Source organism: Hemiscyllium ocellatum, chromosome 30, assembly GCF_020745735.1.
Source record: "Hemiscyllium ocellatum isolate sHemOce1 chromosome 30, sHemOce1.pat.X.cur, whole genome shotgun sequence".
Classification (NCBI taxonomy): Eukaryota; Metazoa; Chordata; class Chondrichthyes; order Orectolobiformes; family Hemiscylliidae; genus Hemiscyllium; species Hemiscyllium ocellatum.
The window spans coordinates 43706389-43721838 of record NC_083430.1 but is presented as its reverse complement, the minus strand read 5'-3'; the positions used below and the strand labels follow the sequence as shown (position 1 = coordinate 43721838).

Sequence of the window (15450 nt, the reverse complement as noted above, 5' to 3'; positions counted from 1 at the left end):
ATGCTGCTTAATGAAATCCTTCTTGTTAACTGAAGTGGAGTACTTGGCTCTTTTCTACTGTCTGCAAATAGATAAACCTGAAAGCGCAGTTATATCCTGGTGAACCTGTTCAAAAGCAAAATACTGAAGGCATAAAATGAAACTGTAAAATGCTGACAGTGCTGTGAAAGTCGGGCAACACTTATGGAGAGATGAAAAATCAGATTTCTTCAGGTGGTTGACTTTTCATCAGGCCATTTAGAAAGTTGTCATCAGCAACCTGAAATGTTAAACCTGTTTCTTTCTCCATTGGTTATGGCTCCATTGGGAGCATTCTCACTTCCAAAGCACAAGGTAGCAGGTTTTAACTTTCATTCCAGGACTTGAGCACATAATGAGAAGCTGACAGTCTGGTTATAATGCTGAGGGAGTGCTGCATTATTGCAGAGGTCTTTTTGGGTGACACATTCAACCAAGGGATCAGCTGTCTGGTCAGGTGGCTATAAAAGTCCGAAATTTATCCTACATGCAACAGAGAAACAAAACTGATTATTTGGTCTTTATCACATCCCTGTTTGTGGAGGTTTGCTCTGAACTTGGCTGCAACATTTCCTGTCTTACAATCACAACTTCATTGTTTGTAAAGCACTTTGAGAATTTTCGTGATTGTGTATAGTACTGTATAAATACAACTTTTACTACCTTCTTTATTTTGCTTAATCTGCTGAGTGTTCATTTTTATCTCAAATGAAAAAAAACTAGCTAAAGGCTTTTTGAAGTGTCCTGCTCCTGTGGCACTACAACCTCGAAATTCCTTTAATTATACCGCATCCGCTCTGGCGTAGTCATAGAGATGTACAGCACGGAAATAGACCCTTTGGTCCAACCGAGCCATGCCGTCCAGATATCCCAACTTAATCTAGTCCCATTTGCCAGCACTTGGCCCACATCCCTTTAAACCCCTCATAATGCAAAATCTTCAGACTAGGGTTCAGATTCAGTTGAGAAGCAATTAGGAGTCACTATTTGAAACCTTATCAGGTTTCTTCAAACTGTTTTGCTAAAAGAAATATAGAGTATACTACATTCCAGACTTGCTAACTGAGAGAGATGGTATGGCATTCTTGCAAACTTCTCTAGGAGCTGCCCATAGCTTCTAGGTGTATACTGGAAAAAAATCTTTACCTCAATGTTAGTTGATGTTGGCAGCACAGATCCATCAGGATTTTCCATGTTTGTTTGTTTGTTTGTTTGTTCAGCAGCTAAAACTTCACCCTTGTCTGTCTTAAAAGTTTTGAAATCCGTCTCCAAAGTCACTTTTTTTTTCTAAATAGCAGATAAACCATATTCTCCTTTGATTTTTTGATTTTGCAATTCTAAGCAATCACTTGATTTATCCTTTGCAACCCAATCCAAATGTGTATTTTCTAGTTCTTTATAATCCATATAGTAGGATTATACACTGGCCATTTCCTACATTTCTTTGATTTCATATCCGTTGAATTCTCTGGCCATGGTTTGTGTAGGCCTCTGTTTGTTGAAGCTAGCCCTGCAGTGTGGTAGGAGGTGTTTACAATGGCTCAAAATGGAGCTGCTGTTCCTGTAAGACTTGGAAACCCAATGTGTAGTGTTCTTTCCCAAAAATTGTAATACATATAATTATTTTCCTCTCCTCGATCCTTCATCTTGCCATCACTCTGATATTATCCCCAGGTAGCCATACTTTACCAGTAGCCCAGTCTGAAATTGACCAAAAAGACATGATAGCTCAATTTGTATGTTAATGGTATGGAGTATGGGTCAGTTTATTTGATCTCTCATGGTATCAGTTTAGGAGGCCTTTTGGTATTCTCATTTTACCAACTGATCCTAAATTTACCCGATCCTATGTAAAGGACTGGCTCACATTTCTGCACCTGTGGCCTACAGAGTGCCGAATTTCAGTTTGTATATCATGAAACAGTGAAAATTCTGGTCTGTAAGCAGTACTGATAACTCATTACTGTGTTGAACAGCGAATGATATACAAGTACATTAAATTCTGTCTTGAAACCATAATTATTCACATTATCCTGCTTTCATCGATCTCCTTTTACTTTCTCAACAAATTTGATCAAGTTAGACAGATACAGCCTGCTTTCATATCAATCCATGCTGGCTCCCTTTGTATAGCTCATACCTTTCCAAATGAGAGTTTGTTTGTTTCCTCCTAATGCTTTCCAATAACTTCCCCATCACCAATCACCGGTTGATTGACCTGTAGTTTCCTGATTTATTCTCATTCTTGAACATCAGCAGAACATCAGCAACCTTCCAGTCCTCCTTACACTTGTAATCATTGACGATGAAGAAATAATGATCCAATGCATCTGCTATTTCTACGTTTGTTTCTTTCAGCAACTTGGAGTTCACTTCATTTGAACCAGCTCACTTACCAACTTTCAGTATTGTTATTATTTTTTAGTAGGATTCCTCTGTCGATTATCGTGTACAAGAGCATTCTTCTGTCCTTAGTACGAACTTCACATTATCCACTTGCTCTATGAAAGCAGAGGCAATATTTTGTATGTTTTTCGTGTCCTCTCCCTCAATTAAAGTCTGTCCTTTGCTTTTTAAAAGGTCCATGTTTCTCCCTAGCTAACAGCTTACACTTTACATGTTTATTAAATGATACAGAGTTGAATCGAATATTGTCTGCCAATATTTTCTCACGATCTCTCTCTGGTTTTTCTACGAACTTGTGCATTTCCCTCTTGTAGCTGCCATAACCTTCCAGGTTATTGACTGAATCTGGGTTCTGTCAGTTGTCATAAACATTCTTTTTCTGTTTTATTTCATCTTTGTCAACCTCGGTACATTAATGTTAGCGATACTCTGTACTGAAAAGAATATGTTTTGTATATACTTGCACTAACTTTTCCTTGGATGCCCTCATTGCTGCATTACTGCCTTATCCTGTAATTGTCCTTTCTGGGCTACGTGCGCAAGCACTTTGGGAAATAACTGAAATCAGCTCCTCTTCACTTGTGTTTTTGCTTGTTACATTGTTTTTAATTTTAAAGAGTTCCCAGTGTGACCTAAACCTTCAATTAACTTTGGCATGAGCAATATAGTGATTGTACCCCCATATATACTCAAGTAATAGTTGATCTCGTGTAAAAGTCGACCCCCTATTTTTGTCCAAATAATCTGGAATTTTCTATATATTTTGTGTAAGAGCCAACCCTAGTTCTTCACAGATAACAGATCAATGTTTGAGTCAGTGTGCTGGCTGTCACATCCCACTCCAGTGTTCCAGTCGGCCGGTTATTCTGATCCACTCCCAGTCTGCTGGCTGTTTTGTTCCACTCTGGGTTTTCAGAATTACCATAATTAATTTTTTTCCCTTTATTTGTTTAGAGATCAATTGGGTTTCTGCTAATGATGTGGTATGAATTTTGACAGGGACGAATTTCAGCCCCTCTAAAATAGTATCCGTGTATTAGTCGACACCATAAATTTAACCTTAAATTGTCAAAAAAAAATTTGACTATTACTCGAGAATATACAGTACATTGTACTTCATGACACTAAAGTAGGTGGAGTGGTGGACAATGTGGAAGAAGGTTGCAGGGGGACTTGGACAAACTGCAGAATTGGACTGAGAGGTGACAAATGGACTTCAATGCAGCTAAGCGTGAGGGGAAGAATAACAGGAAGGCAGAATACTGGGTCAATGGAAAGATTCTTGGTAGTGTGGATGTGCAGAGTGATCTTGGTGTCAGTGTACATAGCTCCCTGAAAGTTGCCACCCAGGGTGGATCGTGCTGTTAAGAAGTGAGTGTGTGTTGCTAGAAAAATTCGGTTCCTGATAAAAGGCTGCAGCCTGAAACGTCAATTTTCCTGCTCCTCGGATGCTGCCTGACCTGCTGTGCTTTTCCAGCAACACACACACAACTCATCTGTAGACCTCACTATCTCCCAGTGCTGTTAAGAAGTCAAACGGTTTATTAGGTTTTATTGGAAGAGGGATTGAGTTCCGGAGGTGTGATGTCATGCTGCAATTGTACCAAACACTAGTGTGGCCTCACTTGGAATATTGTATACAGTTCTGGTTGCCCCTATTACAGGAAGGATGTGGAAACATTGGAAAAGGTGTGGAGGAGATTTACCAGGATGTTGCCTGGTCTGGAGGGAAGGTCTAATGAGGAAAGGTTGAGGGACTTGGGTCTGTTCTCATTGGAGAGAAGAACACTAAGCGGGGATTTAATAGAGATGAATAAGATGATCAGAGGATTAGATAGGGTTGACAGTGAGAGTCTTTTTCCTAGGATGATGACATTTTACACAAGATCAACTATTACTTGAGTATATACGGTACATTCACTATATTGCTCGTGCCAAAGGTAATCAAAGTTAATTGAAGGTTTTAGGTCAAACTGGGAGCTCTTTAAAATTAAAAACAATGTAACAAGCAAAAACACAGGTGAAGAGGAACTGAATTCAGTTATTTCACAAAGTGCTTGTATGATGGGGCATAACTGCAAATTGAGGGGTGATAGGCAGATTCTTTACTCAGAGTGGTAAGGGTATTGAATGTCCTGCCTGCCAATGTAATTAACTCAGCCACATTAGGGAGATTTAAACAACCGTTGGATGATGACTGGATAAGGTAGGGGGATGGGCTTAGATTAGTTCACAGATCAGCGCAACGTCGAGGGCCAAAGGGCCAGTTCTGCAGTGTATTGTTCTATGTGCATGTTGTGAACATTCCAAGGATGCTGATCTGATTGGAAGTTTAGGTGATTTTGACTACAGAGCCTTTCCAAAGTTTTGTAGAAAAATGAGGTGGATAAAACATATGTTGCAATACTTTGTAATAAAATCTAAATATTTAATGTTTTAAATAGGATCAAAGAGGTCATCACACAGCAATGCGTATTTTTATGGGTTTTTTAAGAACAAGCGTATTGTTCTGTTCGATACACTTCTTGAAGATCATTCCCCATTAAATAAAGGGACAGCTGATGAGAACGTTGAAATACAGACAGCTGCTGGAGATGGGAGTGAAACTGAGAGCATTGAAACCAAAGTAAGACCTAAGGTAAGCCAGCAACTTCTATTCAACTTTCTTCTATTGGTTATTCTCGAGACAATGGGCGATGATTTGCTTTAGTTTAATTTGATATTGATGCCTGGCATGTGGGGGATCAGGTAGTGGAGAGAAGAGTGAAAGCGCCATCTCAAGGTAGTCATAAGTAATCAGAAACCTAGGCTGAAACTGTTGGCAGGGCACTGGAGCAAATCGAGTCATAGAATCAGAGGTGTACAGCACGGAAACAGACCCTTTGGTCCAACTTGTCCACGCCAATCAGATATCCCAACCTAATCTCGTCCCATTTGCCAGCACTTGGCCCATATCCCTCTAAACCCTTCCTATTCATATATCCATCCAGAGACCTTTTAAATTATGCAATTAATACCATCCTCCACCACTTCCTCTGGCAGCTCGTTCCATGCACACACCACCCTCAGCTTGAAAACATTGCCCCTTAGATCCCATTGGCCCACCTGATCAAGATCCTGTTGTAATCTGAGGTAATGTTCTTCGCTGTCCACTCCACCTCCAAGTTTGGTGTCATCTGCCAACTTACTAATTATACCTCTTATGTTCATATCCAAATCATTTATATAAATGATGAAGGACAGTAGGCCCAGCACTGATCCTTGTGGTACTCCACTGGTCACGGTCCTCCAATCTGAAAAACAACCCTCCACCATCGCCCGCTGTCTTCTACCTTCGAGCCTATTCTGTATCCAAATGGCCATACCCAACTGTAGGTCACTATCAAAACAGGCCATGATGTCTGAGATGTTGGCTCAAACACATGACTGATCTGTGAACTTCTCGCCACAGTAGACTGGGACATTACTTTTAAAATAATTAAGTTTCATGTAAGGTATGCTTTCTTTCCAGAATAAGAAGCAGGGCTGCAGTAACCAAGAGGTTCTCGCAGTACTTGGTCATGAGCTTGGGCATTGGAAATTGGGCCATACTGTGAAAAACATCATTATTAGTCAGGTAATGTGTGGTTCATTTTTATATTTCTGTGTCTGTCAGTTTGTCTGAAACACAGATTACAATTCGTTGTTATCTGTGAAGAGATATTGTCTCCCCTTTCTGGAGACAGTGATTTGCTGCAATAAAAATGTTTTATTGTTGTCTCCCATGTAGGCATTCTTAAGATGGGAGTCTTGGTAGAATGGGTATTTCATCGTTGGGAGCTTTTCAAGCCAGTCCACTTCTCAGTATCTGGGTTTCCATCTAACTGCGAGCCGTACTGGGTTGTTCAACTTTGCCGGCTGAAGTGGTTATAGCACTGCTGCCTCCCAGTGCCAGGGACCTGGGTTCGATTCCTGCCTCAGGCGACTATGTAGAGTTTGCACATTCTCCCCGTGTCTGCGTAGCTTTCCTCCGGGTGCTCCGGTTTCCTCCCACAATCCAAAGATGCGCAGGTTAGGTGAATTGGCCATGCTAAATTGCCCATAGTGTAGGTGCATTAGTCAGCAGTAAATATAGGGTAGGGAAAAGGTCTGGATGGGTTACTCTTCAGAGGATTGATGTGGACTTGTTGGGCCGAAGGGCTTTTTTCCCTACTGTAGGGAGTCTAGTCTAATCTAATCTAAACTCAGTTCAATGATCCAAAGAAGAGCCACATTGGGCTGAAAATGTTACCCTTTTCTCTCTCCACAGAGATATTTATTTTAAAGAGTTCCCAGTTTGACCCAAGACACACAATTAACTTCATTATCTTTGGCATGAGTATTACAGTTCATGTTGCGAACATTACGAAGATGCTGATCTGATTGAGACTTTTGACTACAGAGGTTCATGAGTGACCTGTTGAGTCTCTCCTTGTTTTTATCTGCAGTTCTTTTACTCTGATTACATGTGTGGGGCAAATTTGTTTTCATTATTCGATCCATTATCCATTATTAAATTGTCAGATCTGTTGAGGTGGAGGGAAAACCAAAGTAATTTTTCATAAAATTGGTGCTACCTATGGTGTTTATGGGGTATATCCACTTGGAAGAATTCAAAATTGCACAGAATCACTTGATTTATACTGGCTGTAAGTGAATGTGGAAGAGATATCAGCATATTGAAGGGAAAAATAAATATAATTCTCTCCTGGAAGACATTTATTTACTCATTACACCATCTGCCTTAATCCCTTTCTGCTCCCAACTGTGCTTGATTAGTTTTAATGGCTTCTATTCACAAATTCATTGCAAGTGAAAAACCTCTGGGTTCAAAACACTCAGCAGATTAGGCAGCACCTGTGGAAAGAGAAAGCTCGGGCTCTCACTGACCTTTTGTCATTGCTTAATTTGCTGAATCTTTCTAGGATTTTCTGTTGCTTTAGATTTTGCCTGCATTGATCAAATCTGGGACTCGCCAATGTCAGTGCATGCCTTGTACTTCCTCACTGTGCTAATGTGGTTTAGATCAGATGTCTTGAAGGGAGGTGAAGTGCTTCTGGACTGTTGAAATGATAACATTTCTGAAATCAGTTTGATGCAAATAAAAATGTTCTTGCTTTTAAAATACTACATTCCAAATTTCCAGTATTTTTAATCCAATCCATTGGTTTATATTTGTATACATACCAACCCTAACCCTGTTGTATCTGATTATCTCTGACTTTTACTCTAGTGCTTTAATTGAATGAGGGCTTGTAACTGTTTGTGTGCAAATGCAATCGTAGGAATCATGGGCGTCAAGTTAACTGTCTGGAGTAGACTAATATGTAGATGTTTGCTCTTTTATGATCTGCAATGGTAGGTATTGCTGTATTAGCATGTTGTAGCCTTTATTGGTCTAGCTTACCTATGCTTGTATTTCAGGTGAACTCTTTCTTCTGCTTTTTCCTGTTTGCTGTTCTCATGGACAGAAAGGAGCTTTTTTCTGCCTTTGGTTTCTATGACACCCAGCCTACTCTTATTGGATTGATGATCATCTTCCAGTTCATTTTCTCTCCCTACAATGAGGTAAGCTGAAGCTATGATGAATGCTTGTATCTTTACTGTTTTGATTCATTTTAGTTGCTACCACTGGGGCTTCTCATTTTCAGCAGGAAACTGAGGGATTACATTACACTTAAGCTAAGTTGGTTTCATGTGTGATATTCTGAGTTCATCAAAATTCAGTAGATTCTGGAAAGGTTCCATCAGACTTGGAAGTAACAAATAAAACACTTTGAGTCATAGAGATGTACAGCATGAAAACAAACCCATCGGTCCAACCCGTCCATGCCGACCAGATATCCCAACCCAATCTAGTCCCACTTCATGAAGAGAGAGAGGCAGAAAACGGAAAAATGGGCCATTTAACTTGCTATCTTTATGGGAAATATGTTAAAATCAATCATTAAATAGATTAAAATCAGACATTAAGACAATCTCAAGTTAGTTGGGAAAGGTCAGCATAGTTTTGAAAGCAAACTCATATTTATCCAATTTATTGAGGTTGTTTGATAGACAAATGTGCTGAGGACAAATGTGAGCCTGTAGATTGTTGGTATTTAGAATTACAGAAGGTATTTGCAAGGTGCTGCACACAAGGTTATTGTGAAGAGTGGGAACTCCTAATGCAGGATGTGATATGTTAGTATGAATAGAAGATTGGTCAGCAGAAATCATTATGCATAAATGAGTCTCTAATTGGCAGGGCTTTTGCCAGAAACATTGATTTTTCTGCTCTTCGGATGCTGTCTGATTTGCTGTGTTTTTCAAGGATCACTCTAATCTAGACTCTGATTTCCAGCATCTGCATTCCTCACTTTTGCTCCTCAAAGATCACCAAGGCAGCCTTTATGTGGAGCTGCAGAAGATGGCGGATATACTAAACGAGTATTTTGGATGATATAGAATGTAGGGAATTAGATGGTGACATCTTGAAAAATGTCCAGATTACAGAGAAGGAAGTGTTGGATGTCTTGAAACGCATAAAAGTGGATAAATCCCCAGGACCTGATTAGGTGTTCCCTAGAACTCTGTGGGAAACTAGGGAAGTAAGGTGCCTGAAGACTGGATGTTGGCTAATGTGGTGCCACCCTGTTTAAGAAGGGCGGGTAAGATCAAGCCAGGGAACTATAGACCAGTGAGCCTGACCTCGGTGGTGGGGAAGTTATTGGAGGGAATCCTGAAGGACAGGATGTACATGTATTTGGAAAGGCAAGGATTGATTAGGGATAGTCAACATGGCTTTGTGCATGGGAAATCATGTCTCACGAACTTGATTGAATTTTTTGAAGAATTAACCAAGAGGATTGATGAGGGCAGAGTGGTAGATGTGATCCACACGGACTTCAGTAAGGCGTTCAACAAAGTTCCCCATGGGAGACTGGTTAGCAAAGTTAGATCTCACGGAATACAGGGAGAACTAACCATTTCGATATGGAACTGACCCAAAAGTAGAAAACAGAGGGTGATGGTGGAGGGTTGTTTTTCAGCCTGGAGGCCTGTGACCAGTGGAATGCCCCAAGGATCGGTGCTGGATCCATTGCTTTTCATCATTTATATATGATTTGGATGTGAGCATAAAAGATATAGTTAGTAAGTTTGCAGATGACATCAAAATTGGAGGCGTAGTGGACAATGAAGAAGAGTACCCTCAGCTTACAACAGGATCTTGATCAGATGGGCCAATGGGCTGAGAAGTGGCAGATGGAGTTTAATTTCGAAAAATGTGAGGTGCTGCATTTTGGGAAAGCAAATCTTAGCAGGACTTATGCACCTAATGGTAAGGTCCTAGGGAGTGTTAGTGAACAAAGAGACCTTGGAGTGCAGGTTCATAGCTCCTTGAAAGTGGAGTTGCAGGGAGATAGGTTAGTGAAGAAGGTGTTTGGTATGCTTTCCTTTATTGGTCAGACTATTGAGTACAGGGGTTGGGAGGTCATGTCGCGGCTGTACAGGACATTGGTTGGGCCACTTTTTGTACACTGCATTCAATTCTGGTCTCTTTCTTATTGGAAGGATGTTGTGAAACTTGAAATGGTTCAGAAAAGATTTACAAGGATGTTGCCAGGATTGGAGGATTTGAGCTATAGGGAGAGGCTGAACAGGCTGGGGCTGTTTTCTCTGGAGTGTTGGAGGTTGAAGGGTGACTTTATAGATTTATAAAATCATGAGGGGTATGGATAGGGTAAATAGACATTTATCCCTGGGGTTGGGGAGTCCAGAACTGGAGGGGCATAGGTTTAGGGTGAGAGGGGAAAGATATGAGACCTAAGGAGCAACTTTTTCACGCAGAGGGTGGTACGTGTATGGAATGAGTTGCCGGAGGAAGTGGTGGAGGCTGGTACAATTGCAACATTTAAAAGGCATCTGAATGGGTATATGAATAGGAATGATTTGAAGGGATATGGGCCAGGTGTTGGCAGGTGGGACTAGATTGGGTTGGGATATCTGGTCGGCATGGACGAGTTGGTCCGAAGGGCCTGTTTCTGTCCTGTACATCTCTATGACTCTATGCTGACTTCACTGAGAGAGTAAAAGCACAGCAGGTAAATTTGCAGATGACACAAATATACGTATGTTGTGAAGTAGATATGAGATTTCAGATGGCCATAAATAGTTTGAATGAGTGGGCAAAAAGATGAAGTTGCTGACTTTGGCAGGGAAAATAAAAATGCAGAGTATTGCCTAAATGGAAAATGGCTGTAAGGGATCCAGGTGAACTAGTACATAGGTTTAAAAAGATTAAACAGGTAAAGAAAGTCATGAAGATGACTCATTGAATGGAATCCATTTATTGTAAGAAAATTGAACACAAGCATAGGAATATTACACTCCATTTAAATAGGGTATTGTTGAGATCACATTTTGAGCTGTGTTTGCAGTTCTGCTCTCCTGCAAGGAAGTATGTAACAGTCTTGGAGGGAGTTTAGGGGAGATTCACTAAGTTGATACTGGAATGAGCAGGATTGCGCATGGTTGGTTGCACAGATTGGACTTATTTCTACTGGAGTTTAAAAGTGTGGGATGTCTTTGAGATCCTGAACAACCTTGGTGTGGAGATGCTGGTGTCGGACTGGGGTGGACAAAGTTTTTTAAAAAATCACACGATACCAGATTATAATCCAACAGGTTTATTTGTCAATAATCTTGACAAGGCAGACTTGGAAAGGATATTTGCTCTTGGAGGTGAGTCTGAACTAGATGGCACTGTTTAAAAATCAGGTTTGTCCTTTTGGGTCAGGGATTGAATGGTGCAGCAGTGTGGAGGAGCCAATCGGTTACATATGCATTACCATATGTGAACACGGGTGGGACAGGGCAGACTACTTACAATCTTCAAGCCATGACCAACTATTTTGTTTAAACTGGAAACTGCTTCTGAATGAACTTCCACCCTTCAAATATTTAGGATGTTTTTCTTGGCTGAGACGTGTGAAACCAATTTAGAGTATAGATGAGAAGGAAATTTCTTCACTCCAAGGAGAAGTAAATTTTTGGAATTCCCCATCTCAGAGGTCTGTGGACACTCAACCATTGAATCTGTTCAACACCAGAATCTGTAGATGACTGGAGAATAATGACATCAATGAATATGGGGATTGTGCAGGAAAATGGCATTGCCGCAGTTGATCTAGAATGGTAAAGTTGGGTCAGGATGTTGAATGGCCTACTTTTGTCCCAAGTTCCTAAGTTTGCATCTGATATTTGATGAACTTTTGTTTTTAATAGGTGCTATCCTTTAGCCTGACTGTACTGAGTAGGAGATTTGAATTCCAGGCTGACGCGTTTGCAAAGGATCTAGGAAAAGCCACAGACCTGTATTCTGCACTGATAAAACTGAACAAGGATAACTTAGGTTTTCCAGTTGCTGACTGGCTGTATTCCATGTGGCATTATTCCCATCCACCTCTTCTGGAGAGACTCCGTGCCTTAAAGGACAAGAAGAAGGACTGAGAGAAGGGAAAGGAACTTACTTTCACCCTTAAGAAATTGGATAGTATTTTTTGTTTCAATTTTTTTTTTTAAGTTTTCATTCCATGAACAGTGCAGATCTGTACTGTATGTTTGTAATATGGGAACTGGATTAGGATCTGAGCGCATTTAGCTTATGCACTGACTGCCAGCAGTACAGATCAAAATAATATTTTAAGTTGTGTTAAAACTACACTGAGACTTGAATTAGTTTTTAATTTAGCACATGCCTAGTTTAATGTGGTACAAGTGAATCTATTTAAGCCACACCAGCACAGATACTGAAGGTTATAAATCTTTCAATCTAAGTTGAATCATATCTGAGATGTTGTTCAAAGTGCTCTTGGAAATTGCTTCATGTACGTCACATTCAAAGTAAAAATGCAAATTTATAAAGCTTTATTTTGGTGCATCCTGTAGCAAATTTTGCTTTTGCTTTAGCTACCTTCCAAACCAGCAAACTGTGAGATAACATCTCTATTTATATCACTTTTTTTTAAAAAAAGTCCTTTTTATTAATGGCCTCAAGTTTTCTAAATGATATAGATTAGAATTGAACTTGAATACTGTTTTGAGATACAATTTTTGAGAGACCATAAGGGTCTGGGTTGGAAGAGATTGGGAAAAGAATAAATGTAAACGTGGCTGGTCACCAAATGAGTTTTCTCCTCTCTCTCTTCTGAAATGAAGGTGAGGTGATAGTAAAATGTTTTATCTTCTCCTTTTCCCTGCTTCTTTTTGAGGGAGCGGGGCATGTTGGGTGCACAGTTGCTATTTGGTGAGCTTCCTGTCTATTCTAGGGCTCCGTGATAGCTCATTTGGTAGAACAGCCTTAACCATACATATGAGGAATTGGCTTAGTAGTGCTACAATTGGTATTTAACTGTCAAATTAAGGATTATGCTTTGACACGTCCTTACTGAAATGGTCTGTGTGTGCATGTTGGAAACCCAGTCAACAAGTCTACTGACACTTGCTATCTCGACATAATGAGCAACAGACACTAGAAAAGTACTGGATGATACTGATGGAACTCTATCCCACTAAGAGCCAAGGCTTTTAGAAAAGAAATGGTGAGGAATAGTGTTTGGGGAGAAAATTCAGTCACTGTGAAAATAAGTTAAAATTGTAAAAACATATTGAGGTAAATGGTAGTTTCAAATTTGTTCAGTCGTTTAATTGTCAGTTTTCACACTATAAACATTACTAGTGAAGAGGGTTTCTTTAAATTGCTCATGTCTATGTCAACAGATGTAGGATATGAGTAAATATGCACTGTAATAGCTTTTCCTATCATGATTAAAAGTGATTCTTGTGTTTTGATAATGTGCATGGTGCAAAATTTGCTCAATATGGTGCCAGTTTTAGCATTTAGTTTCTCTCAGCAGGGTTGTGGATACCCCTCATTTTATGTCAGGTTTAATTTTATTATGTTTGGAATACTTGAATTCTAGTGAGCTTTGACCAGTGAAGGTTAAAGTATATATTTTGTTTCTTTCATTTGCAAGTGACTGTACATGAAGCAACTTGACTCTGACTGACTGAAATAATCCTAGTCTGTACCTTAACTGGCATGTGATAATGCATTTTTATTTGGTACCTGTGAAGTAATTTGTATGATACCTTACCTTTATCTTTCTGTATTGCCCAGAGCATCTTGGTCCATTTTGTTTGCATTAATGTATGCTACAAAAGAGGTCAAGTGAGGGTGCTGCTAATTGTATTCAGTTGTTAAATTACCAGTTCCAAGTATAAAATAAATGTTCATGGTGTGTACAGTTTGAGGGATGGAAGAGATTTATACATATTTCACTGATTGTGACTCTGCACACAGTTAGTTGGCACCACCTGTGTTGTCCCTGCTGAATTGTGGACCTTTGTAGTTTACTGTCGTAGTTATTTCATGAACTGGGATGCCAGAAGTTTCATTGACTTCCCATTTGTTGCTGTTTAAATTTCCAAATCAGCTGAAGTAAGAAAAACTAACTTGCAGGGTTTCACGAGCTTTTCTTTTCCTCCCTATTGATCTTCCATTCCAAGTGGTGCTCTCCATCAGTAATTCTAGCCCTCCACTACCTCGCCCAAGTTCCTGGTTTTTCATGTGCGAACTTTAATGAGCTGAGTGTTCCAATGTGTTGGAGTGAGCGTCACTGTCAAACCCATTCCAGTCCCAACCTTGTGGGTCAATCAACAAGTGGCAACCAAGTAGCCCAGGATTCTGGAACCTCTACCACGGTCCACTGGAGATCTGTGATGCTAGGGAAAACAGCTGGTCAAAAATTCCTTGTTTGATATACACCTCGGGACCCCACAGTCTGACATATTTTATCTATAGAACCAGTAGAGGTAGCTAGAAGTTGTTTACAAATATTATCACTTGGTTGCATTGCAAAATGTTTGAAGCTGAGGGCAATGCAGATTTTGTTTCATGTGAGAAATTTGGAGATGAAGTTTGCCATTGCTTTTTGAGATGACCATGGGCTCAGCCCTTAGCTTGTGGTCAGTCCGTTCAAAAGCCTGAAATTGGTTTGTTAACTATGCAGAACAGCTTATCAGGGATAAGTCATTTTTGCACAGTGAATAAGTCATAATGTTACTTTGACAGTGGAAAAGAAAGGACTTACTGCACATCTGTATCTTGCACACCAATCAACGGTGTAGTATTCTTAATACTTTTTATTTAGTCCTCTGTGTATACAAAATGGAAATTAAAAAAATTGCTTGAAACCATTCTGATGAAGGGCTCCATTGCCAAAGATTAGTTCCTGTTTCCTGTGCTGATCTGTGCATTTACACTATTTTCAGTTTTTAACTTTTTTTGTGGCTTTGACATTAAACAGATGTTGCGAATGATGCATTAAAGTTGAATTGAAATTAAGCAATGGAACGTTTAAATAAGTTAAATTTTAAAAAATGGACAATGAGACAAGACAGGAAGTATTATTTAAATCGGGGAGTGGATTAAAAAATATTTCACTGGTCAATGATTTCACAAGTCACTAACAGTAAGGTCGTTCACATTTCGAAGGTAATGTGAATATTGGAATCCTGCTTGTTTTGTTTTATCTTTAAAGTATTCAATATCTGTAAGCACGGATTCCTTGAACCAAACTATGATCAAAGTCAGTATGATTACTTAATTGGCATGTTTTGGAATTGTTAAACCAATCTTTAAAAAACTGTGATAAATTCAGTTCCACTGTGGTGTCGATTTACAATAAATGGACAAATTGAGAGGTGAAAGTCGTTTTGTGACTCAGGTGTTGTATTAAAAAAAACAATATGCCCACAACTAACTTATATCTTTAGTACTTTCCTTATGAAACATGGTGATTGGTCTTATTTGGACCCCAGGTTTGTGGGTCAAACTGCCATTGGGAATGAGCAAGTTGTATTTTTATGGTGCCAGGTTTAAAAGGAGTGCTTTTAGTCAAGAATTTTCATATTTGCATGGTTGTATTGCATGACTTTTGCTTTTTAAACATCCCCTTTCCAATC

At 39.6% G+C, this 15450-nt stretch overlaps 1 protein-coding gene across 1 annotated transcript in view; it reads left to right on the top strand.

Annotated features, from left to right (window-relative positions):
* Positions 1-15195, top strand: part of zmpste24 (zinc metallopeptidase, STE24 homolog) — a 34440-nt gene extending 19245 nt beyond the window's left edge. Inside the window, exons 7-10 of the mRNA XM_060847485.1 lie at positions 4869-5062; positions 5936-6040; positions 7867-8010; positions 11710-15195. Coding sequence (XP_060703468.1) covers positions 4869-5062; positions 5936-6040; positions 7867-8010; positions 11710-11934 — 668 coding nt within the window. The 3' untranslated portion in view covers positions 11935-15195. The remainder of the gene's footprint in view (positions 1-4868; positions 5063-5935; positions 6041-7866; positions 8011-11709) is intronic.
* The last annotated feature ends 255 nt before the right edge of the window (positions 15196-15450 follow it).